The sequence below is a fragment of the Stylophora pistillata genome, chromosome 13 (genome assembly GCF_964205215.1).
Source record: "Stylophora pistillata chromosome 13, jaStyPist1.2, whole genome shotgun sequence".
NCBI classification, from domain to species: Eukaryota; Metazoa; Cnidaria; class Anthozoa; order Scleractinia; family Pocilloporidae; genus Stylophora; species Stylophora pistillata.
The window spans coordinates 6,219,733-6,246,415 of record NC_142531.1 but is presented as its reverse complement, the minus strand read 5'-3'; the positions used below and the strand labels follow the sequence as shown (position 1 = coordinate 6,246,415).

The following is a 26,683-nucleotide window of genomic DNA, read 5'->3' as shown; positions in this document are numbered from 1 at the left end:
TTACGTAAGGCCTGATGCAAGCAATTGAAAAGGTTAAGGAAAATTTGAAAAACCTCTCTGAGCCCTTATCTCATCAAAAACTTTCCCTAGTGTTTGGGCTAGGAAATGTAAACACAATGGCTATTTTCTTAATCTTTCATATTTTTAGCAAATGATTCTCAAGATTAGTATGCTTCAAGGAGTATAGAAGCCATATGTTTACTTACACATGTGCTCACACTTAGATTAAACGAGGTGACTAATGAAAGAGAACTCTTAATGCAACGATTGCAAATAATGACTGTTAAATTAGGTTTGGCTTCCTTTCTAAAACTTGTTTCTGTTACAGAACCATTATCGGAAGAAGACGCGGCGAAATGACGTCATACACTCATTCTTTTGCCAAAATGTAACCCATATAAATTTGGAGTTAGCATATATTTCTTTACTAGGGGCATGTGAATGGCATAGTACATGTAAGTAGTGAGCCATGCAAGCTCAAGCGAGAAGCTGAAGAAAGAAAATATAAGTAGATTGATGCTGAATGTCCCCTTTAATTGCCTAGGTTTGCAATTAAAAAAGCTGTGTAATAATAAATCAGCTCAGTCGTTTATCTAGCCAAATAGAGTGTAATTTGTTTTGTTTGTTTGTTTGTTTTTTTTGTTTGTCTGGTTTTCTAGGCGTCTGTCTGTGTATCTGAGCCTCGAATGTGTGTGTCTATGTGTTGTGAAACGTGTTATTGCACAATCAATAAAAGCCAAAAAAAAAACAAATAGATAAAATAAATAATCGGTAGAATGTTAGCTTATACACGCAAGTGAATTATCTAGAGGAATTTAGGGCGTACGTTTAGGCTAGAACATCCTGTGACACAGAAATATGTGACACGTGCTCCGCAAATAGTGGGTGTGGGTTTAATTGCTAGGGGCTAATTGGATTGGTCTGGGTAAGGACGCAAGTCAAGCTGTGTGACAGGAAAATGGCTTAGTAAAGCGCAAATAAGCATTGTGAATCTCGGATTTACGTAACTAGGTGTGTATTTCCGTTGTGATAAATAGAGATAACATGTTGTAATTGAGGGCATTCGGAATAGACATTGAGATCGACTGAATGTAGATTGTACGGAGATTGTAGAGGCATATGCGGATCGATCGTAAACTTGATAAACCAGAAAGATACAGTCCTATTGATTGCTAAACCAGCGGAGCGCAGAGATTTTCCTTAACGCAGCGGAGAATTCTGCAACATCTATTAGTCAGTCAGAATTTCACCCGTATATACACCCTTTTTAAGATACGGGGCCTATGGTAGCATGAGTAATAAATTTGATGATATTTTGGTAAATACAAAACTGCCGAATTTACCTTAACTTAAGTGAAGGCAGTTTTTCACTTGATGAAACGCACAGCACGAAGTCAATATGATGAATTTTTACTGTTTAAAGGACTCGAATTTTAATCTTCAACATTGGCTCGTGTAGATTGTGCGAAAACGAACGATATACTTATAGCAATACAGAGGCGTGACTAATGCGTCTTTACGGCCTGTAGACAAGCGCTTAAGAAATGCCATTTTTCAGATAATTTGGAAACTGGAACAGAAGAAATAAACTTGCGGAAAAAAACTCAAATAATATTTTCATTCTAGAAAGGGACTTAAGTAAATTGTTGTTTACTCTCCAAGTACAAGAGTTAAAGCAAACAGATTCATCCGCCTCAAGTTGTGATTTGCTAGAAAATATTCATCAATTTTGAATTGTATGGGGAAATATCATTGCCCACCTTTTCTAACTGCATCTTTCTGCTCTCGCGTTCGTCTGAGCGTCGTTGAGATAGGTCTGGTTTCGCATTTATCAGAGAGCAGCTCTTTGAGTCTTTCTCAAACAGGCCATATTGACATTCGTCAGAGGAACTACACAATAAAGCACAACTGAATTCATCATAAACATTTGCAGCGAAAGAGGGTTCTTTCTCTGAGTGGGAACCTCCTGGAGCCTGTAAAATTTGGAAATATGAAGATCGAAACATGTGCGTCTGAACATAGTAGAAACTTGCAAAGGAAATTAGAAGGAACATTTCTGTGCTGTCAGCCATGTTTGGTCAGCAACAGGCTGCTTCAGATGAGTCTTAGTTATATTTGAAATTAGTTTTGAAATGTCAGTGCCTTTCATGAAAGCTCCGCCAATGGATTTTAGAGTAATGAAATGTCGAAGCAGCTGTTGTGTCAGTACAAAAATTAAATTTTTATTTGACTTTTTGGAATAAAGCAATATATGCAATTAGTAATTGCATTTAAATTTTTTCATTGTCAACAGTTGAGCGTATTCATAGAGACCAACTTTCTTTTCCGCCACACAGGGCGCTCTTGATTGCTCACGGGCCCTTGCAATACGCTGAACATCGTGTTTAAAGCTTTGTTGTGTAGACATCAATAAAAAACCACGATATTTATTCAAATACATCCAAAAGCTTTGAAAAGAAGTTCCATGGTCTGTTTTTTTTCTTTTTTTTTTTGTTAATGGATGACCAGGGTGTTTAAATTGCGGTTGGCTCCGTATTAAAGAGAATATGCTGTTTGAAAGCGTGCGATATGAAAATAATCAAAGATACTTGATCGACGAACATTATAACTTCTCCACAAAAGCCAAGTTTAGGTCGAGAACGTTTGTCGCTACTGTATGTATATTCTGCAGAAACCTGGATGTGTTTCTAAGGTTACTTGATCTTTAATAATGATGTCACCGCATGTTATTGGCTTTTTGTCCGTATTGCTGATACCAACACCACGCACCAAATATGGTAAGGAGCACTCAGAAGAGGACAAGGATACCAATCCAACACGTGACTTGATCTGCCATGGCTGTGGCCCAACAATGTTAAGGCCTTTTACGAAGCAATGTTCGTTGATATTGGGGTGAGCCGTGAAATTGAACAAATCTACTGGCCATGTCAAATTAATTCCCTCGTGAAGGGCGGAGTAAAGAGGTCGTGCAGTGTAATTCAACAGTATAGCTGTGTAGTTTGGGGCATACGGGTTCCCGGTGATGGTTACACATGTCTTGGTGGAATTACTGAGCCAATATCCGGGGAGTTTGAGGTCACCTTTAACGTCCACTTTCCCATAAGGAGCTTGGCTTGTCCACTCGTTGGAATCATAAGCAAACTTGCTCTAAGAGGTGAGATGGAAGAAGAAATAACCTCTGCTTGGAAAACTGGAAAAAGATAACTAAAGTATTCCACACTAGGACAAATTTGACCAAATAATTGCTGGTGCCTTACTCAATTGAACTTTCACACAAAGACACACTGACATGTTTTTGATGAGTCGGAATATTTAAGCAAAAAAAAAAAGTGCCCCACTAGAGTGAAACTCTGTGCATCATTTGAAATTTTGACAGATTTTGTCAAAACATTGCACTTGTCTAACCCTAATTCTTAAACAAAGACAAATAATTATCCGAAATATGCGAGAAAAAAACCGCTCCACGAAAGCGAATCTCTTAGATTTAAGGCGGTTCAGGGTCCCCCCCCCCCCCCTGCGATATAATTTAACGCCGGATATCTCTAAGTTGAGGCAACTTCTTGGCGCTGCTGTTACCAGATAATCCATTTTTGTTGAATCTCTGACAATTCGAGATATTGCGATTCCGTCATTATTGCCTCATTTGGATTTCATGAAACGCTTAAGGGTTACTTAGTTAACTGTTTCATCAAAGCTGAAAAGAAAATCCTGCACACCTTTCTGCCTTTGATCCGCATTATTAATTCCCACGGTCCCCTTCCGCATCCAGAAATGCCTTTCATGATACATTTTGTCCTCCACGTGACGTTACCAATTGTCAAATTGTAAGGGCCGCGGCTTGAGCTATAATGATGACGATGACGGGAAATGACGTTAATGTCATATTTCTCTACAGATTCCACTTTAGAGGGTTTCATTATTATTCTACAAAAACCTTCAAATAAAGATAGATCGTTGTTATTTTCAGTTAAATGTAATAGGAACGGACCTTCGAATTAACATCAATTTTTCAGTTCGCGATCTGCTGAGCAAACACTCAAGATGACATCAACGAACAAGGAATCAATTTACTATACACGGACAAAGAGTGAGGCCAGTTGCGTTATGTTTAAAGAACAACTCCGCCAAATGTAAACGAAGATAAAATGATTCTGCCCATTTTCCTTTTATCTGGACATCAAAAAGCCGACATATTTGATAAACTACATAGACGAGACTGGGGATCGCTATCGTAATTGGAAGTTGGTCGTATCCACTCTCTTTGATGACAGCCGTTTGACCATGTATTGCGTCCACTCAAGTAATGCAACCATCACCTTATTTTGAGAAGAGCATTTTCATTAGCGTCTATTGACTAGATGTTACTGTGAGTAGCGCTGGGCTCAGGAAGCATTGCTCCTTAACACTTACCCATTTCTTCGTAGGATGTCAGCACAGGATGTTGGAGCGGTGTTGATTTGACCTACTGCGACACAAGAGTTGGTAAGTAACTCAATATACGATTGGTGAAAACACGTCTCAGCTCAGTGAATGAATCTTTTCTTTGAACTAGATGACAATATGACTTTTAAGAATGCATGTTGCCGTTTGGGTCATGCCGCCTTGATAAATAGTTCAGTTTCTCGGCTCCCCTTCCGATCAAAGTGGATAATGGAATTGGATATGGATAATGAGTATTGATTAAAATGGCTACATTTCCTCGTTTGCCTAACTAAATCGATGCTGTCAATTTCTTTTTCAAGAGATCAGCATTTATTAATCGAATCTATCGCTGCTATTGTTCTTGCTCTTGTGTCTAAATTCTCTTCCTTACCTTTTTTATCCTTTTCGGCCCTATTTCCGTTCGACTCAGTGTGTAAACTAGACTTGCTTTTTGTTAGAATGGCAACCTATTTCAAAGAAAAGCCGAATACTATTTTCCATCTCTTGCAAAAATGTTTTTTTCTATTTCAACCATTGATATTGGAATGGGTTATGCTATCTACGCTCTAATTTTCCGCCGTTTGTTTTGTTGTTGAAGTCGATCGAAACTTCGATTCTCAAATCCTGTCGCTAACTAAATGACAGGTGCTTGTGCGAGTTTTCCTTTTATAAATCTTTGTTTACTATCAGTCAGAGGTTGACAAAACAGTAGATAAACCATCGTTACAAATTTTTTGAAAAACTAAGGCTTCGGGCCTGATGTCGAAAATTGAGCACGAAACCTTTGTTTTCTTTTTGATTCGTTACGGCAGTCTTTTTACCTTTATCAACCACTAGCTGGTGATTGCGGTGTCGACGGAAAAAGAACTTTTCCTTTCCCTGTATCTAAATGGTGGCGTGCCGGTGTTTGGATAATAAGACTTGTCATGGAAGAACTACTCAAAGACGAAACCTGAATAGAGTCCCTTGAGAAGGCGGATACTTTCTAAAGGAAATTGGGAAGGGTTTGAGATGAATCTTTTTCCAGTTTGTTTTTTTCCACAATTTTCGTTAAAGTTTGTTTGCTTAGGTATATTACCAATAAGTTTTCATCAAGACGTTTGCTTGCGAACAAAAACTTTCCATTTTGAAAGAAGATTACATTCTGCAGAAATATTTGACAACGTTTCTTGCATGATAGATTAAACTACCTTTGTTACTCTATGTAGTTATTAAATGTGGGGCCAAGCTGGCTGTTATACTCATGGGTGTTTGTTTCCACCACTAAAATTGATGTAACGATAATCTCTTTTTTTTGGAAATCATACACCTTTTTCAAATAATATCGACAATTTCTACCTTATAGTCGTGTACACGAGAATTCTTAGCAATGTTTAGCCTCTTTTGTCACCATGAGATAAACAAAAAACGTACCTTTTCCAGAATTACTTTTTTCTTGGTCTCGGTCTCGGATTCTTCACTGATTTGGTGGTTCAATTTTTCGTTCTCCTTAAGTAGGGAACATTTCTTCAAATCTTTGTCATACACCACAAAATGACAGTCAATATGAGTGTTACAAGTTAAAGCGCAATGAAACTCATCGCGAACTCTTTTTGTGATGAAGACATCTTTGTCGATGTGCCAATCTTTTTTAAGCGAAATTTTGAAGAAAGATGACCGAGTCATGTGCGTATGAACAAAATGAAGCCCCGCGAAGACGACAATATGGATACAGATGAGCGGAAACATGATAACCCGAGTTTGAAAATGATCTTTGTAGATCGATCAGCGGCGGAGCACGAATAGGTTTTGAAAGTTTTTCAGCCCGCCGCTCCTAAGATATCATTTAGGAATCGATTGAAGAGCTGTCAAAGCGGCTAGATTAGCATGTGTTTAGCGCGAATTTACATTTTAATAATCACAGAACTGGTTGAATGACACAGTACAAAAATTATCACGACGCTTTTTACAAACCTTAGACATTAGGTCGTTTGTGATGTTTTTCAAACTCATGAATCAACTCTAAAGCACCACTCAAAAGCTGGACTTAGCCCGTTTTGGAATAAAGAGAACTGTTAATTGATGAACCATTTCTTGTATTCTAATACCCAAAATTGTTCAGAACAATATTCTGTAAACGTGTAGTTCCGCAGTTGCGTAAAAAGCAGCTGGATTTTTTAGTACCTAGAAGAGAAAAAGACTTTGCCTGATCAGCCGAAACAGGTCGATCCAGGAAAGGAGCAGCCTCGTTAGAACTTTTTATTTTACAGTTGGGCTCACGACTTAGTTTGTATGTTATACTCGAATTTTCTATGGGAACTCAATAAGTTATTTTGGTTATTTCTCCTTGAAAACGAAATCAGTTGTTTGCGCAAACGGAGACCTTTCTTCTTCACTCTAAATTGAATTCAAAACCATAATGATCTTTTCCCGGGGTATACGTTCTGTAACCCCATATCAATAAGTTTTTCTTAACGTTTTCAGAGCGCAAATTTGAGCGTTGAAATTTTAACTTAAAGCAGACCCACTTTTTTAGCTCATTAGAGGTAAACCGGTCAATAGTTTGGAGACAAGCAAAGACAAAAGGTCCATATATATGCGTTACTGACCAAGCGTGAGGTGAAGATGGCTGGATATTGGCCGAGTTCTTTTTTAGCGTTTTAATAGACCGGAAGGAAGTCGAAGGAATGTTTCTTGAATATTTCCTACGGGCGCTGCCAACTATCTAATAATAACCCACAACCCACAATTCCTCTATTTGCTCCGACGAAGTGCTAACGCTCGAAACGTCAACTTTTATAATCGTAGCGGTGGCCAATTTACCATTTCAACTTTGCTGATATATTCAAATTATTTCGTTACCCCCACCGACGCAGCCCCAAACAGTTTCTTTAGAAACTATCAGCCTTTATCTAATAATAAATCTAATTGAGTTAAATTTTTTGAGTACCGTCTTTAGCCACCAGGAAATACCAGAAACGCACAAGTCGCAGAGCCATTTGTGGACAATTTTCAAACCACAGAACTTAATTTGCTAATGATATGTAGATCTCCTCTAAGCGACGTAATTGGATGAAATTCCATTTCGCACTCATCTCGAGCAGGGAAAGGAACTGAATGAGTCGGTCACAAAGTTAGCTGTTTTAAAAAAGACGACCTGCCATGAGATTAACTAAAGAAACAATGTCACTGTTCCTAGATCTTGTTATCGGTGATGGATTTTTTTTTTTTTGACCGTTTGGAATGACATATTCTATTAAGATCACCGTATTGCAGGTAATGCAATGGAATACGCAATGATGTGCTGTTGATTGTTTTTATTGCATACCACATTCGATCTAACACTACGATCGAATTTAACTTTGCAGCACTACTGTAGCTTTTATGGCTTGAGACATTGCCTTTACTGAATCTAGACTCTACAAAGACTAGGAGAATGTAGCATCCAGTATTTTATGGGTGGATTACTGTTTTTACTAATAACAATATCACCACAACTAATTCCAGAATCAGTACCAACACCACGCACCAAATATGGCAAGGAGCAGTTCGGAGACGATTTGGACTCCAATCCAACACGTGACTTGGTCAGCCATGGAGGTGGCTCTTGCATGTTTAGGCCTGAAATTATGCAACTTTAGTCGGTACCAGATGGTGTCGCGATGCGAGAGGAATCCGTCGGCCAAGTCATCTAAATCCCCTCGCGCAGAGCGGAGTAAAGTGACTGTCCATTGTAGTTCACCAGAATAAAATTGTCTGGTTTTTCCCCAAAGCCGGTAATGGTGACACATATCTTGGTGAAATTTCTTAGCCAATATCCGGGAGTTTTGAATTCATATCCGGTTTCTATTGATCCATAAGAGGCTTGGCTGTTCCAGTGGGAGGAATCAAAACTGAATGTACTCTATGAGGTAAGACAGTTTTCATTTAGGAGATGATTATCGGTAGAAAAATTTAAGAAAACCAAACTGTCATCATTACAATGATTCCGCAGTAAATGCCCCAACACTTCTTAAAAAGTACTTAATTCATGAATTAATTACCTTTGGACCTTCGATTCTCATAAGTAATTCCCAAGTTCCATTTCCGCATCCGGGAATGCCTCTCATTATGCAGTTTGTCTCCCACGTGAGGTTGCCGACTGTTAAGTTGTAACGCTCACTTGGGCTCGAGCTGTACGTGATGACAGAAGATGACAAATTTTGTTATTTGTTTCTGTTAAAATGTATTCTTAATATAACCCACGGAGACCTTTGCTCGCTCCAAATATACCCCTGAAACTCAGTGGACCTGAAATAACGGAAAAGGTCAGGGTATGAGTTCACAGAGTGCTAAATAAGGCACCTTCCCAACAACTCCTTTCGTAAATCGAAAAGGGGGTGAGAGGGGAGAGATTGAACTGTTTCGGGTAACTGAGACCATTTAAAAGAGACACGGGACTTTTTTTTTTTTTTTGTAATTTTTCAAGAACAAGTACCTGTTTCTCTCCAAGATGTCCCCGTATTGAAACTTTGACCTTTTTTGGAAACAAAGAAGAAGGGAAGGTTAGTGTTTTCTTTCGCTGCACATGTAAATCTAAAGAATAATTTTTATCAATCAACTGATGAGGTTGAATAAAGGCTGATAGTTTCGAAAGAAACTGTTTGGGGCTGCGTCGGTGGGAGTAACGAAATAATTTGGATATATCAACAAAGTTGAAATGGTAAATTGGCCACCGTAACGATTACAAAAGCTGACGTTTCGAGCGTTACCCCTTCGTCGGAGCGAATAGAGGAATTGTGGGTTGTGTGTGCTTTTAAAGGCAGAAATGAGATTGAAGTTGATTTTTTTCTGGACAAGGAGATGGATGAGAGTGAATGTAATGAGGTAAAATGGTTATTCAAGAGTCAGTTACGCCTTTCTTTTGTGTTTATTTATTTATTTATTTATTTATTTATTTAATGATTCGCCCGAGGGCAGGTGATAATCTAATAGGACTCTAGGTCCCCTGTAAAATATGAACACCCAAGCCCAACCCCGAGTATGAAACAAAAAAGTGGAAAACTAATCCCAACCCAAAGTACCCATTAAAATATATATTTTTTTGTATTGTAATCATCAAACGCTAAATCTCAACCGAAAAGTGAGCCACTTAACTGTACCCCCCCCCCCCCCCAATTGTAACCTCTAGGTTTCCTCCTTGATCGAGACTGATCAGCATTATTTTCTCTGACTCTTCCCCTTAACCTGACTTGAGGGGAGGCCGAAAAGAGGTTTTCTGATGCGGACAAACAGCGTCGCGATCGTTATTGGCCTAGTTACCTTTAGCCGTCCAATAACCTCTCCTACCTCCAACACCAGTCGTGATCCATTGTCCCCATTGGTAGTGGTACTATCGGATGAATCATGCCTGTTGTTCGCCACAATGGCCACCTACATGAATATAAGTCAGTAGTTTTTACTTGAGAAAAGTGGATGATATTGTTTTATAATATTAATCGAATCGCTTCTCGTGAAATGTAGATGTCGAGTTTCCATTGCGCCAGTGCTTGTAGCAGCTTTTGTCCAAGCTAGTGGTAGGCGGTGCGTATCTTAATACTTACAACCACGCCACAGATTTTTTGTGTTTAATTCACGAGCGAAATCTGCCTTAAACATCAATTTCAGCAAAATACAAAAATCCAGTAGTTTTTGTCTTAATTATCCTTCTTGACTCCCATGCAGATAAGTTGTTTTTTTTTTATACCGTAGATAATGTAATTACTGCTTAAAAGCTATGATTTGTCCAGAAATGATAGCGATCTGCCATTTCGTCCAATTCAGTATTAAACTGGCTAGTTGTAACTGTTAGGCGTATTTTGTTTGAGATGCATACAGATTTTAGACTCGACAGCAAAGTAAACTTTTCACTTACCTTTTCCAAACGTATTCGCTTTCCATTACCAGGCCCAACAATTTTTAGGCGCTGCACATTCTCTTTTGCTTTCAGTAAAGAACACTTCTTTAACCCTTTGTCAAACAGCGCAGTATGACAATGGATATTAATGTTGCAGGTCGAAGCGCAACTTATCTCATCTTGAACGGTTTTTTTGAGGAGGAAATCTTCCTCTGTTTTCATATCAGACGTTGATAAGATTTTCAAATAAGAAGACCGAAAGTTGTGCATATGAACAGAACAAAGGCTCGCCAGGAAAGTGACTTGGAGTCGGATTACGATCGACATTTTTTTTCTTTGATCCACCAGGGGAGTGATACAGTACATTTGGATTGGATTGCTGCACCTGTACCTTAAAGTATCTCGTGTGTTCATAATGTCAGTGATCTTAATGAAAGTTCTCTCGAGAATCTTCCTGAGGGCTGTCAAATTACCTATTCTTCTTAATTAATGATCCCCACGTTTGCCATTTTAATGACTTGAAGCTGACAAATCTGGGTAACACGTTGTGAAAAATTGCAATTACGCTTCAAGACCTTCTCAAACAATACTAGCAGGCGTTATTATGTAGCACTTAACCGGAGTTGAAAAGTTCTATTCTATTTTAAGCGTCAATCTTTAGCCCCGATGACCGAGGAAATGTATTTAAACAAATAAGTTTCAAGCCACTCCTTGAACATCAATGTGCACCTCGCATATGAAACTCAGCACCAGACCTCAGAGTGACCGCCCTCGGTGACAGACCTCAGAGAGGTCGCAAGTTCGATAATTTACAATGTTATATCGCAATGATGTGTCCTCAAATTTTATTTGAGATAATTTACTTTTTTTGGTATCAATCTCCAACCACACCCAGCGTGAAATATACCCATACATATTTCTAGCCTTTTTCAAAATGCTGTATCATAAGCACATCTCAGATGACTTAAGGTTCCACAAAAATTATATATCTTTTTCTGTAGTTCAGGAAGGGTAACTGGCTTTGATTTCCAATTCTGATTAGCCAAGTGTTGCTGGGTACTTTTTTACCATTGTATTTGCGATTCCCATCTCCTAGGACTGCATCTCATAATGAGGGAGTGGGTGGGTTGTTATTAGGGACCTTGAGAAACCACGACGGCGAGGCCAAGGATCGGAAGACTTCGATTAAAAAATGAATTTCTACTCTTAGTAAGAATTTTAAAAATGGCTGCATGAGCTTACTGTCTCATACGGCGCCACAGTTCAACTTCAGCATGACGTATAAAAGCAGCGTTGAGTTCCAAATGGAAATTAAAATAATTTGCCGTCGCGGTTTCGGTTCGCAGACGACGCAAATTTTGACGATTTCACGTTGTTTTTTTGCATAGGACGGCTAAGAAATGTACAAAGTTTCAAAATGCACGTGCTGAGCTACTGTTCTGCCAATTAGATCTCTTGTTTTTCCACGTCCTCGTTGCCGTCGCCGTCGTGGTTGCTTAAGGTCCCTAATAATCATGAGAGGCTACCATAGCATGATGGGAACAGATTTAGAGGGATGGTGTGGAACCCCTACTTTCAGTAATTTTATTAATTTATTATACATCGAGGTCGCAAGAAGAGATTTCTTACGTAAAACATCACCTCTATTTTAGAAACTTTGCAGCAGTAGTATTAAACTTCACATTACCTATCTGGCTTTTAAACCTTTAGTTGTTACGGTTACTGAATGTAGATTTCGCAGAAAGCTGTAATAAACGTGACGGAGTCGTCGTTAGAATGAAACATAGAATCACCACATATGGTGATTCCCCCCCCATACTAAAGGGGGGGAAGCACCTGCTGATACCAACACCACGTACCAACAAATATGGCAAACTAGGGCACTTAAGAGACGATATGGACTGTACTCCAATACGTGCCTTGATCACCCCATGAGAGGGCACTTAAGAGACGATATGGACTGTACTCCAATACGTGCCTTGATCACCCCATGAGAGGGCACTTAAGAGACGATATGGACTGTACTCCAATACGTGCCTTGATCACCCCATGCATTATGTTGAAGCCTTTTACCAAACACATTTTGTTAATACTAGGTGGAGTCACGATACTGGACGAAGCTACCGGCCATGTCTTCTTAAACCCCTCGTTCATGACAGAGTACAGGAACTGTGCAGGGTAGTCTACCGCTAATAGTTGTGTAGTTGTTGGAGAAGTTGCTCGGGGCGTGTGGTGCAAAAGTCATGGGGACACCTATTCTGGTGAAATTTCTGAGCCAATATCCGGGAAGTTTATATTCACCTCCCTCCTCTACTGATCCAGAAGAAGCTTGGTTGGTCCAGTGGGTTGAATTATAGTGGAAAGCACACTAAGGAGCGAGACATTTTTTTGTAAGTCACATTTTTGGTTAAGACAACCGACTCTAATTACCACGTGACCTCTGGTCAGATTTGTCTCACAAGCAACACCTGTTGTAGTTGTACCTTTAGTTAATGTGTTGGGTCATAAGGGAGAATGCATCACTTTATCGTACTTTTATATCTTTTCAAAATGTTGCTTCATGAAAACTATGAAAGAGATGAGAGATACTAAGGAAGAAAGAAAACTTAAAAGTGGTTTTGTAGTCCAGCTGTTAGCCAAAAAAAAGCCATAGATAGACGTTATACCTGTCCACGTGTGACTTTCATTATCAGTCCCCGTGCTCCTATTCCGCATCTGGGAATGCTTTGCATTCCACATCTTGTCTTCCACGTAATATTCACTGTGGTTACGTTGTAGAAGCCATTGGAGCTGGAGCTGGAGCTGGGATAGCAGATGGGTATGAATTCAATGTTTTATTTTCGCGCGTCTTGTTATGTTTTCAAAGGAGTTTTGAATTAACTTATATATTTTGGAGATCTTTCTAACTCAGTAGACTGTCACGATCGCGATGCAGGCCTGCGCAACTCGAAAAATTTTTAATGATCGGTGAGCTACAGCTCATTCACCGTGTGGTTAGAAAGTAGTCAAATTCGAACTTCATATTAAAAGTTTGAATACAAACATCTTTGATGCACTTTCAACCTTGAACTGTGAGGAAACCATGATCAAACGTGATGGGTTTGCTAAAGTCACACATTGATTCAAACGTAAGTCCACTCGGGATTTACCGGGGTTTGGTAGGAAAATATGTCCGTGTTAATATTACCCAGACCAGTGATCTGATGAATCCCTTTCCAGAATGGATCAATGATCTAAAAGCGTTTCCGCTACAAATCAGAAATCCTGATCCAGACTCTCCTAAAGGAACGCGCTATTTTTGTTAAATCATTGCATTAATGTAACTGCATACCTATCTCTTTTCAGAATGTCGCGACAAGACGTATCCTTGGAGAAGGTTTGACCTTTAAAGCAAAGAAGGAAAAGAGTAGGTTTGTAACTTGGTTTGCTGCAATATTTACTGAATATTTTTTATCAACTAAAACAATGTCGTCGAGGTTAAATTTCATTTGAACTGGGGATGGATGAAAGTGAAAAAAAAAAATGAGGGGAAAACTGGCGGTCTCTATTCACTTTTCAGCGTGCTCTATTTTCAATTAAGCTCCGACCGCACTTATCTAACCTTTCAAAGTGTACGGTTTTCGTGTTGGTTTTCGTGCTTTTTCAAAGCAATGCGTTTCTCATTCTTTAAAAAAAACATATTTTCAGTGGGTTTTCACCCCCCTTTTCAAGAAACTAGGCGCTTTTCAAAGGCAAGGTTTTGGAAAGTTTCCACGTTAAAATCGTTCTCGAACGTCTCCTTTTTCATCGGGCTATTTTAGGGCATATCAGAGTGGACCATGAGAGAAAAAACATCAATTATGAAATTTTCAAACGAGAACTCGCAAATGTGTATGGGGCCTAAAACTGAATTTATCTTGTATAGTGCACTACCAACTATATAGGGCAATGCTTTCGTTCCTAGAACATCCTTACTTTCTGCAGCACTTTATAGAATCTTACCTTTCTCGGCAGAAGAACTACTAAGCTCTTGGTTCGTCAAAATGGGCACCTACACGAGTGCAGGAATCGGTCGTTAATTGTTGTACTGATCCCATATGAAGTGTTTTGATGATCCCTTCGCTAGTTGGAGAGGATACCGCCCGCTTTCATGCAACTGTACATACGTTTTGTTTTTTGTTTTGTTTTGTTTTTTGTTTTTATCTACTACCGGGAAGGGCAGACTTCTTTCAGAGTACAGAAATTCCTCAACTTCTGCATCGCCCAGAATGACGCGACATCATGAGAAAACACACAGGGCTTGCACTGTAAGTATCCCGGAAAGCTTCATACGATTCCTTATAATTTTATTATAAGGAATTGTATGGAGCTTTTTTAGCGTTAGTCGTGGCGCAGCGGGTCAGTGTTGTCACGTATGATCCTTACGAGGATCATACGTGACAACACTCGACTAATGCTGAAAAAGCTCCATACAATTCCATATAATTTTATTGTAAGGAGTTGTATGAAGCTCTGCGAGGTACTTACAGTGCAAGTCCTGTGTGTCTTCTCGTGTCCGGGACCTTAAATTGCGCTCTGGGCGGTAAATGTTAAAAGAACGTCAGCGAACCGTGGTCAAAATAAAGAGAAAATTGTCTAGAGTGTTCATTTACCTTTGTAGACCTCACTGTACAATTCTTGACCGGCGACTCTTACCAATGGAACCTTTCTTTAAACTGAGTCAGTTCCTATGAAATATCGTTTTCTATACTAATTTGAAATATTTTACCATGGGACTGAGATACTATTGTTGAAAATATTTTGCTTGTACTGCAAGCTGTGACCATTTTAGGGGATGAACACGATTCGTCAACTTCACAAGCCTGCATGCCTTGAACTTACCTTTTCCAGAACTATCTTTCTAGTATCACCAGATTCATCTGTACCATGACGTTGCAAGGCTCTTTTGGCTTTTAGTAAAGAACACTTTGAATTTTTCTCAAACATTGCAGAATGACAGTGGATATTCCGACCTGCAGCGCGGCGTTGCAGGTCGAGGCGCAACTTAGTTCATCGTGAACAATTTTCGTGAGGAAGAAATCCTCCTCTGTATACGGATCAGTCTGCGATGAAATTTTAAAATAGGAAGATCGAAACATGTGCGCTTGAACACAGCAAAGGCTTGCCATAAAAATGACTGGGACTCGGATTAATAACGACAGTGCACTCATCTTTTGAAGCTAGAGAGTAATTCTTTTATCTACAGGACGAGAGACATGAAATGGAAAGATCCTATTGTTACATCTGTGGAGGCGTGGTGGCCTCATGGTTAGAGCGCTCGACTCCGGATCGAGTGGTCCGGGTTCGAGCCCCGGCCGGGACATTGTGTTGTGTTCTTAGGCAAGACACTTTACTCTCACAGTGCCTCTCTTCACCCGGGTGTATAAATGGGTACCGGCAATTTAATGCTGGGGGTAAGCCTGCGATGAACTGGCATCCCATCCAGGGGGGAGTAGAAATACTCCTAGTCGCTTCATGCTACAGAAACCGGAGTTAAGCACCGGCCTAATGGGCCACTAGGCTCGTAAACAGACTTTACTTACTTACATTGTTACATCTGGGCCTTAAAGTATCTTCTGAAGTTTTGAGGTCAGTGATTTAATGGGACATCTACGGAGTTTCTTCTCCTAAGAGCCTTCGACGAAACGTTATTTATAAGTGACATTCCCCAATTTCGCCATTTTAATGACTAAAGGCTTAAAAAGGCTTAAGTAAATTGTGAAAATTAACAATTGCAATCATGGATTAACGCTAAAGGCGTCGTTACTTCTGACGTAGTCTCGATCTGCAACTCCGAAATCCGGATGAAAAGAAATGCATTGCAACCCATTGATTTTTCTGCTTTTACAAGAGTGGATATGGCTGTCTCTGTCAGTGAAGGCAGCAGGAAACAGTTCCACTGTTACCTAACCTTTGTCAGCAGAAGAATTACTAAATGACTCCCGCTAATGGCTCGTCGAAGTGGCAACCTACAAGGATGTAGAAATCGGTCGTTAATCGTCGTACTGATCCCAAATAAAGAATAGAAGCGTTCTGGTGATCCCCAGGAAGATCGAAACGTGTGCAATTGAACAGAGCAAAGGCTTGCCATAATAATGATTGAGACTCGGATTGATAACGACAGTGCTCTCATCTTTTGAAGCTAGAAAAAAATTTTTCATCTACATGGCAAGGCATAGAAGTATTTTCTAAAATTTTGACGTCAGTGATTTAATTGAACAGCACTGGAGCAACTACTCTTAGAAGCTTTCGACAAAAGTTTGATCCCAATTTCTGTATTTAAATGATTTGAGGATTGAAAGGGCGTAAGTAAAAATTTTTAAAAATTAGAAGTGCAATCATGCGTTGACGCTAAAAGGCTTTCATGTAAGACTTAATGTAACTAAAAGGGTTACTCCTAATGCAGTATTGATCTGTAACTCTGAAATCCGCCTGAAAACAAGTACATTCCATCCCCGGCATTTGCTAAGAATTTCTTTCAAAGTTTGTCCTTCTCAAAGAAAATTAAGTGCCACGAAAATTATGTTTTTCCTTCTCAGGATTTTTTCTGTTTTCAAAAAGAGCGTAGGGGGCTGTATCTGTTGAAGGAAAGCAGGACACAGTTTACGGCTACTCGCCATCTCTGATTTCCCTAAAATGACAAGCTTTCATTGATATTTTTGTTTCAAAAAATCTTATCGCCGAACCAATCTTCATTTGATAGGTGTTTTTTATAGATTGCTTCACCTGTAAACTATCTTAATGAAGCTCTATTTGCTTTCCATTACATTTTTTTTTAAAGTGATTAAGGTTTATTTGCAACACCATTCTTTACTTATAGAGACTTACAGTAAATTATTTGTAATCAATGAGGGTTGTTAATAAGTGCTGTTATGTAACTTTAATAACGTGTCAAATCTAATACAACACCACAACTCTAGGATACGGTATAAGCAATCATTTTTTAATTAAATTATCTATTCAGTGTAAGGGTCTTTTAGTTACTCACAAATAGCATTGCTTTTTTTGTCACTTTAGTTACGTGTCAAATCCAATACAACATGACTCGAGGATATGGTAAAAGCAATTATTTTTTTTAATCAAAGTATCTATTCAGTATAAGGGTCTCTAGTTACTCTTTGTAATGCACTTAGTCGAACGATGAAGCTCCATGATTAATTCTTCCAGTTTTTACCCTTCTTATCTCCACTACCATTCTTGCTTCCTTTACTTCTCTCAGCACCCGGAAGATAGGATGGCTCCTGCCCTTTGGTCATCAATATTGATATCTACATGAATAGAGGAACCTGTCAAAATTTACTTTTTGTAGGTAGCGGCGTCTTAATAAGTACCCCCTTGTTCATAGTAATTATTGTCATTCATTGTCATTGCGTTTCCTAAAATAAATTTTTTTCACAACAAAACCTGATTTTGAATTGAAAGAGCATATAGTTTCCGTTTTTTAGTTACATGTTTGTGGTCGATTTTAAATTAAAACTTATCTTTCATTTCGAAAGTCATGGATGTGTATGTTTAAGTTTGTGTTCACTTTTAGTACTGAAATTCGCACAATTTTATCTTTTTGTTATCAGTAGTCGTATAAACAAAGTAAAATTAATCCCCTCAATTTCGCCTGCACTTAATTTAGCTGGAGAGGCAAAGTGATATTAGACGTGTATGATTGCTTTATTTCTACAGAGTCATAATATTGCAGTATTTTAGATTAGGAAAATGTATAGAATGAAATTCATAAAGAAACGGATACTTATTCTACTGAAATGACATATCCATTTACTGCGTAAAAAAAGATTAGATGAAAATTGTATGTTTATAAATTTCTTACTTTTGCCATCGTCCAAATTCTTGACTTTTCGTCTCTTTCGTCCGTGTTGAAAACTCGGGAACCTTTTTGAATCTTTTGATGCAAAGAGCAACTCCTCAAGGGCTTATGAAATGTCGCTTCTTCACAATTGTTATATCTGTTACATCGTAAGGCGCAAGCCAGCTCGGAATCAGTGTGGAACTCTGTAACGTCGTGAGTTCCTTCTCGCAAATGGTTTATGAACGAAAATGTAAAATAAGAAGATAAACGTTCTTGAAGATGGCAACACCAGGCACAATTGAGTAGAAAAATGGTGATGCTAATTGTCTTTGACATACTTTTACTTCCCTACAAACCTTTCTTACTGCTGCTCTTGTTTGTGTAGTAATGGTGAATATTAGCAGTACTGAGCTTGGGTATTCAATATGTAGATATTCTCTTTTTCGATGCCTCGATTTGATTCGCTGAAAGACACAAAGGGTGTGCCTTTTTAATGAAACTTGAGTAACGAATTACACTCAATACATTTGGTAGCAAGTGTAAATGCATAGCTTCGGGTTCGTAAGGCGCTTGTAACAACGTGGAAATTGGTTTTGGAGACTTGGTATAGAAAATGATGGATGCCCTAAGTTTATTCTTTAACCCGAATTTTGGTAAGCTAAAGCTAAAGCAGACTCAGCGATGTATTTCCTGGGGAATCGGTTAAATTTGATTACCTTGAATGTCAATGTTTCCGAGGGAAACAAATTGAACTGTTTCCCGAAGGACTAGTCGTTAAAAGAGTTTATTATTACTTACCACGACTAAGATATGCAAGGACGTATTACAATATTTATACTAATTACAGATAAATGTGATACCACCACTACCTTGTGCAGCGTTAGTGCAAAGAGGCGAATAAGTTGAAGATTTTAAAGTACTCAATATTCCCTGAGACATTAATGCATCACGAAAGAGTGGAAGTTAAAAATTTATTCTGCCCTTAACTGTCACTGCGGGTACATTCTAAGCAAGTTACACTTTTAAGCAAATCACATGCTATATAGTGTATTACGAGTACCTAAATGAAAATGACTTTTTTAAATGCTGTTTTGTACTTTGAATGCGTCTTTTATTCTTGTTAACACCCCAGGGATATAACGTCACCTTTTTCAAACTCTGGTTAGCGCTAGAGTCCAAAGTGGAACGCAATTAGCTTAGCCACTAAATCTAGATAAGAAATGTGCTCTATTAAACTTCACAGCAACCGACATCAAATTTTACCACTAATCTTTCGCTTTACCTTCAGTTACTGAATGTAGATTTTACAGAATGCTGGAAAGGATTGTATCGAATAGTTTTGGGTTGGATTATCTTTGTAACTAATGATGATTTCTCCACAATTCATATTAGGTCTTTGTAGTGAGCCAATACCAACGCCTCGTACCATATATGGCAAAGCACACTTTTTTGGTCGAGACGCGACTCCAACACGTGACTTGATCATCCATGGGGATGACCCATGCATGTTGAGACCTTTTTCCAAGCAGCTCTTATCAATATTGATTGGAGTCGTGATGCTGGACATGTCTTCGGGCCATGTTTTCTGAATTCCCATGTTCATGACGGAATACAGAGACTGCCCAATGTAGTCCACCACTATGGCTGTGTGGTTAATCGACGGGTTTGCACCAAAGTTCATGATGACACATATTCTGGTGAAATTTCTGAGCCAATATCCGGGAAGCTTGAACGCTCCTTCCTTCTCTGCTGATACATAAGAAGCTTGGCTGGTCCAGTGAGGTGAATCATAGTGGAACGTTTGCTGAGAAGTGAGACACTTTCCGTTAGTCACAAGTTTAGCATTAAAACTCAAAACTGCTAGCTAAACGACATTTTGTCAGATTTAACGAGCTATTAACCACATGGTAATTTGGTTTTATGTAAATTGGCCACCATCAATGATTTCAAAGCTGACGTTCCTAGCGTTAGCCCTCCCTCCATTCGTTCTGATGAAGGGCTAAAACTCGAAACATCGGCTTTTAAATCCTTTACGGTGGCCAATTTACATTATCAACTCAGTTAATAAAACCAAATTACCTTTTTTTTCCCCACAGACGCAGCCACACAGTTTCTTTAGAAACTTACCCCTTTTACACTTCACCACAAGCTACGTAAGATTTTTTGTTGTTGCTGTTATACGGGTTTGTTGTTATTATACGGGTCGTGCACCTGTGTAAAACAAAGTATTTTTCTTCGTCGTTCGGCGCCGAAAAACTTCTGCATAAATAAGCTGGCAGTAAGATTTCTAAGCCAGATAGAAAACTGCATCATAAACGAAGTTTGATTTTCTCGCGTTCCGGATTTCTCAATCTTTTTCCCGATATTAGGGCCATTTGTTCTGGGAACCGTGACAATGTATAACTGTAAACGAAATTTTACGTAATCGGCGGGTGAGAAAACATGTCGGCTAGCGTGGACTAGAATTCGTAGTTCCGTTTCGTCAACTGTTTCAGCTAACGACCAGTTGGCCTGGTTGGTTATTGCTATTTCATCAAAGCGAATGCAAACAAATACCTTCCAATTTTTGACTTTCATGACCAGTTCCCATACTCCATCCCCGCATCGAGAAAAGCCTCTCATCTTACATGTTGTTTTCCACGTAAGGTTACCGGCGTTCACCTTGTAGATGCCACCTGGGCTTAAGCTGTGATAGTAAAATAACTTCAATATTTTACCCGTTTTGTCGATGTACGTTTTCAGGGGCGGATCCAGGAATTTTTGATTGGGGGGGGGGTCCAGACTTTGGTTCAGAAAGGACTGTTGGATTCTTTTGAGGCAAATTACTTCTCCCCCACACCCCCCACACCCCCTCCCACCAGTCGCGTTTGCACGTTATAATTCCTTGACCGCTTACCGTTTACTTGGATTAATTAATTTGAAAAATCAGCCAGTTAAAAAGAGATATACGATGCTGCGAATGTAAGAATTTCAGTCTCAAAGTTGTAAGCGTCAGGTCTGATAGGGGGGGTCCGGACCCCCCCCGGACCCTCCCCCTGGATCAGCCACTGGTTTTAGTAAGTTAACGAGAACCGGAGATATTTGATAATCTCTATATACAAAAAGACTCAATAAACTGGATTTTAAGTGACGGGGGGTGATCGAGGGAAACTGTGGCGACGAAAAGTGGACCTAACTTTGTGATGAGTCAATCAAATTCCCCTATTCTGTACTTTCACCGGAAATGTTCATATCCTTGAACAGCCTACCTATCACTTTTAAATATGTCGTGACACGACTTCCTCGTGGTATACTTTTGACCTTTCAAGGAAAGAAAGAAAATGACAGGTTAGTCACCATTTTTTTCTTATGTAGTAAAACTTATCCATTTATTACGTTGAATTACTCAATAGAGTTACAGGCGGATTTCAGTAGAAAAGGGGATGGATGAGAGAGAGAGTTCACTCCCATTATAAATACCAAGAGTCGACGAAAATATTAAGCAAATAATTGTAATTTATCTTTTTCAATTTTTCTGAACCATCATTTCAGAATTGTTTTTCATTCGCCCTAAGCCATGACGCTGAACTTCACCGCACTGAATTGTGTAGTGTATTGTACCGGAAGTGTGAAAAGGTTGTGTTTATAGGCATCCCGTGATGCCTAGCGAAAGTTGTTGTTGTGGTACTTGTTGGCTGCTATGTGGATAGTGTGTGGATTAAAGTATTGAAATCAAAGAACATCGAAGGTTTTTATTGCAGTATATCCAAATATCACAGATTGGGCTCGTTCCCCAAATATCGTCATAGTCGTTGTTTTCTTTAGAGAGGAAAGGGGAATAAGGGGGGATGTGGTGTCAAGACCAGGCTTACTCATCAGGGATTGCAGACTAACATGCTTACTTCTGTCTTAATATTTTTAAAAGGCCTTTTATTCTTGCGATCATTGCCCTTCATACCTCCCATGCTACTAGTGCTAGCAGTCGAAGTACAGGATGGCTCCTTGTCTTTGTTCGGCCATATTGCTATCTGCATGTACGTAAGGAGCAGCTATTAGTTAAAGTCTGGACATGGTGACGTCATGATAACTCCTCCCCACCCCCCTGGATCGTAGTCCCCCCCCCCCAGTACCGTTGCCTGTCAACATTTTATATCTATCACAATCTCGTTGATACTTCTTTGTGAAGTCTGAACGACTTATTTTAGAGGCACTTAAAATTTTCCTTTTGCCGATGTGTGTCTTCAACTGAAAAAAATTATTTTACAGAATGAACCTGTTATCTTTAGTTTAATGAGCTTCTAATCTCCCTTTTTTTAGACTTGTCTCGAGGTTTACTTTCTAAACTAAATTAATATTTTTTTTTTTGCAAAAGTCATCGGTTTGTTTGTTTAAGTTTGTGCCTTAGCTTATTAATGAGATACATGTCATTTTATCCTTTTGTGATTAGAAGTTGTCCAAACAAAGTAAAAGTTCCTCCTCATTCACTACCACCTTTGATTCAACAGACCAAGTAATTGGCAGAAATTGTTTTAGACTAACATTGAATGTGACTGAAGCTCATTGTTACTTCACTCAGAATCAACTTCAGCAGTATTTCAATTCATGAGAAATATGTAAATGAAAATTCGCGTAGGAACGAAAGACTTCTTTAACAAAATAACTTTCATTAAAAGTGAGAGAATTTATAGATTGTGATAATGTAAAAATTATATATGTACAAAATTTCTTACTTTTTTCATCGTCCAAATTCTTGATTTTCCCTCTTTTCCAGTGGTTCGAATCCCGTACAGGCCTGAAATTTTTTTTTTCAGGTCTGATTTTCACTATTGCTCAAATAGTGCTTTACTGCGAAGGATCGTGCACATATACGTTTCATAACCGCAGTTCATACATATGTTTCATATGTTTGTTGTTGTTTGATTTATCTTCTACGGGTTTATGTCGAATTAATTTGATGGCCTGCTCCCAGTTGGCTTGTTAGCTCAATTGGTAGAGCGCTGCACTAGTATCGCAGAGGTCAGTGGTTCGAATCCCGTACAGGCCTGAAATTTTTTTTTTTTTTTTTTTTTTTTTTTTTTTTTCAGGTCTGATTTTCACTATTGCTCAAATAGTGCTTTACTGCGAAGGATCGTGCACATATACGTTTCATAACCGCAGTTCATACATATGTTTCATATGTTTGTTGTTGTTTGATTTATCTTCTACGGGTTTATGTCGAATTAATTTGATGGCCTGCTCCCAGTTGGCTTGTTAGCTCAATTGGTAGAGCGCTGCACTAGTATCGCAGAGGTCAGTGGTTCGAATCCCGTACAGGCCTGAAATTTTTTTTTTTTTTTTTTTTTTTTTTTTTTTTTTTTCAGGTCTGATTTTCACTATTGCTCAAATAGTGCTTTACTGCGAAGGATCGTGCACATATACGTTTCATAACCGCAGTTCATACATATGTTTCATATGTTTGTTGTTGTTTGATTTATCTTCTACGGGTTTATGTCGAATTAATTTGATGGCCTGCTCCCAGTTGGCTTGTTAGCTCAATTGGTAGAGCGCTGCACTAGTATCGCAGAGGTCAGTGGTTCGAATCCCGTACAGGCCTGAAATTTTTTTTTTTTCAGGTCTGATTTTCACTATTGCTCAAATAGTGCTTTACTGCGAAGGATCGTGCACATATACGTTTCATAACCGCAGTTCATACATATGTTTCATATGTTTGTTGTTGTTTAACCCCTTTTTGTCAAGCAATTTAAACGAGAAAACTCCATCATAAGGACCACGGTACAGACATGAGATTTTGTAACTCTTGAAGATACGTTATAAAAGAAAAACTGGAGCTTAGATCTTTGTACGGGCAGTGAACTTCAATAGAAATTAATTCATGGGGACACATCTCAAGGTAGACTCTCAACAGAAAGTGCGATGAGTTTTTTTTTTTACGGTCTGGGTGATTAATATATAACAATAACGAATCACGAATCGCAGTGATATGATCTCCGTCAGTCAGTGTAGCGTTCAGATAATGAAATCATACAATGTTTAAGTGAAGAATTTTATCTGAATGGTCTCTAAAAGTATTTTTAACAGCCAAAAAGATTGGACTTCAAGAATTTGTTCTCCTCGTAGATGTCCCTGATTATTCTCTTTAAACCACATATTATTCTAGGATTATTACATAAAGTTGACAAAATTGAATTTCAAGTAATTCCCAAAAGCGGAATTGTTGAATGCTGTCATGTACACTTTACCTCAAATTTTACACGAGAGGATTGTTTGAATACCTTTTTGGCTTTGAACTTTTTCATGATACATCTACTGAATGTAGATTCTACAGATAGCTGGAAAAACATCTGTATACGACAGGTTAGCATTGTTAATGATAACATCACCACAACTCATTCCAGGTTTATTCCAAAAGCGGATACCAACACCAAGCACCAAATATGGTAAAGCACACTTTGAGGACTGGGACTGGACTCCAACACGTGACTTGATCTCTCATGGGTGCTGCCCAGGCATGTGTAGGCCTTCGACCAAGCAGCTTTCATTGCTGCCGGTTGGTGTCTTGAAGTTGAGCAAATTCATAGGCCAGGTCATGTGAGTACCCTCATGCATGACGGAATAAAGAGACTTTGCAGAATAGTTCGTCAATATAGTTGTGAGTTTAGAGTGATTTCCAGTGAATTGCATGGCGACACATATCTTGGTGAAATTTCGGAGCCAGTATCCGGTAAGTTTGTACTCATTTCCTTCTTTAAGGGATCCGTAAGAAGTTTGCGTTGTCCAGTGGTGGGAGGCATAAGAAAAATTGCTGTAATGAAGAGGTAAGATGCGTTCTGTGAGTCATGAAATCTACTCGCCACGTTACATTTGTCAGATTTTGATTGTCACATCCTCCGAGAAGACATATAATACTTCTTAAAAAGCCGGTAAGGGTAAGAATGCTTTTGATTCGTGGGGGTCTCAAAATTTGGGAAAAATACGCGTTGTCATTGTATCCCTGTGTTACCCACGTATGATTCACATGAACATAACAAGAGTGGCAACTAAGGTCACCAGTCCAGCATTGTTATCATTCTGTCATGCTCCTTATCTTTATTCAGTTATAATGCTATCGATAGATACCTGTGACTTTCTGATTCTCATAGCAAGTTCCCATGTTCCCATCCCGCAATTGAATACGTCATTCATCTTACACCTTGTCTTCCACGTGATGTTATCGATGGTTCACCTTGTAGAAACCAGTTGGGCTAGAGCTGTAATAATAAGAAATCATTTTCGAGTCATATTTCAATGCTTGTTTCCTTTTAAAAGAATTTTAGAATAAATCACTCTAAATACAATCGTGGATGGGGAATTTAAGTGACGAAGTGAGGGGGGAGATCTAGGCCACTTGATACCATTTAGATGGGATCCACCATTATTCACTAAAATATCAATACGTGTTTAAATCACCGTTATTTGATTTTATTCGACTGCATACCTATTTCTCTGTAGATTTGTCATGGAAAGAAGTCCGTGTTTTGTGTTGACCTTCACAGAAATAAAGGAAATTCATGGTGAGTAAATTGTTTAGGCGTAAAATACATCAATTTCTAAGAAATCTGTCGGTAAACTTTAGGTTGGATTTATGGTGGAAGGGGAGAATGAAAAGAAGGTACAAAGTGTCGACGAATTCATCCTCAAAACTCAGCAATGAGTCTTTTCCTTAAATTTTTAGCTTTTTTAACGGATGGTGTTCCTGTTGTAGAGATAACTAGGAAACATTTTAGGTAAAATTTTGTCCCAACGGATTCTTACTGGAAGTGAGCTTCAAAATCCAAGGCCCTTAATTGAGCCTTTGCCATTTTATACTTTTATTCTTGCTATAACTGCCTCCTTACCCTCTAGAGCTTTCGTGCTTCCGTCACTCTTGCTACCGGTAGAAAAAGGGGACTCTTGGTCGTTGTTCGTCAATTTTACCATCTACGTATATTGGAAAAGGTCATTATATAGTACTTTGAGGCGATACCGTTCTGATTACTCTCCCCTCCCCCGTTCCTACTTTTGCACCAATACCATGCAGAGCTGAAATGAGTTCGGTATTCATCACATGATAGTCAGTTCTACCTCGTGAACCCTGAATAACAATTCCCGTTAGCATCACTTTGTATTACAAGGACCCCGTTATCTTGAAATTGATGGGCTTCTTATGTCAGTTCTTTTTTTAATTATTAAACTGAAGTTTTGTTGTTGAGATTTAACTGAAATTTATTTTTTATTGTAAAAGTCATCCACGAGTTTGTTTAAGTTTATGCTTCCGTTCATTAAAATATACGTAATTTTATCTTTTCGTCATCAGTATTCGCCTGAATAAACTAAAAATGTTTTCCTTCATTTCTGACGTATGTAATTCATCAGACGTGGCAAATATCAAAAACCTTTTCACGCAATACTATGGGCCTGGTGTTTATCTGGAATCACGTATTTGAGGTTAGGACAACTAGGCAACTATTACAACTCGATCGTTCTATTAAAAAAATTGTATTTTAATGTTATTTCTCACTTTCTCATTTCCCAAAATCTTGGTTTTTCGTCTTCTCTAGTTTCACTGAAACATTTTTCTTATGATACATCGA

General features: G+C 38.7%; 3 protein-coding genes and 1 long non-coding RNA gene across 4 annotated transcripts; all 4 read right to left on the bottom strand.

Annotated features, from left to right (window-relative positions):
- Positions 1-2,197: 2,197 nt before the first annotated feature.
- On the bottom strand, positions 2,198-4,877 carry LOC148717389 (uncharacterized). The gene is made up of 4 exons (XM_088743374.1): positions 4,814-4,877; positions 4,411-4,465; positions 3,717-3,843; positions 2,198-3,147 (listed from the first exon to the last, which is right to left on the bottom strand). The coding sequence occupies exons 3-4, from the start codon at positions 3,780-3,782 to the stop codon at positions 2,650-2,652; spliced, it is 564 nt and encodes a 187-aa protein (XP_088599500.1). The 5' UTR covers positions 3,783-3,843; positions 4,411-4,465; positions 4,814-4,877; the 3' UTR covers positions 2,198-2,649.
- A 2,936-nt stretch (positions 4,878-7,813) lies between these two features.
- LOC148717388 (uncharacterized) lies at positions 7,814-10,909 on the bottom strand. The gene is made up of 5 exons (XM_088743671.1): positions 10,187-10,909; positions 9,674-9,813; positions 8,445-8,574; positions 8,127-8,305; positions 7,814-8,036 (listed from the first exon to the last, which is right to left on the bottom strand). The coding sequence occupies exons 1-5, from the start codon at positions 10,688-10,690 to the stop codon at positions 7,814-7,816; spliced, it is 1,176 nt and encodes a 391-aa protein (XP_088599797.1). The 5' UTR covers positions 10,691-10,909.
- A 6,250-nt stretch (positions 10,910-17,159) lies between these two features.
- LOC148717387 (uncharacterized) lies at positions 17,160-18,240 on the bottom strand. Its single transcript, XR_015994711.1, has 2 exons — positions 18,117-18,240; positions 17,160-17,562 (listed from the first exon to the last, which is right to left on the bottom strand). It is a non-coding gene; the product is annotated as an uncharacterized LOC148717387 (long non-coding RNA).
- Positions 18,241-18,758: 518 nt separating this feature from the next.
- On the bottom strand, positions 18,759-22,837 carry LOC111326932 (putative skeletal organic matrix protein 5). The gene is made up of 5 exons (XM_088743373.1): positions 22,805-22,837; positions 22,033-22,102; positions 21,344-21,395; positions 20,652-20,781; positions 18,759-19,899 (listed from the first exon to the last, which is right to left on the bottom strand). The coding sequence occupies exons 1-5, from the start codon at positions 22,811-22,813 to the stop codon at positions 19,384-19,386; spliced, it is 777 nt and encodes a 258-aa protein (XP_088599499.1). The 5' UTR covers positions 22,814-22,837; the 3' UTR covers positions 18,759-19,383.
- Between the last annotated feature and the right edge of the window lie 3,846 nt (positions 22,838-26,683).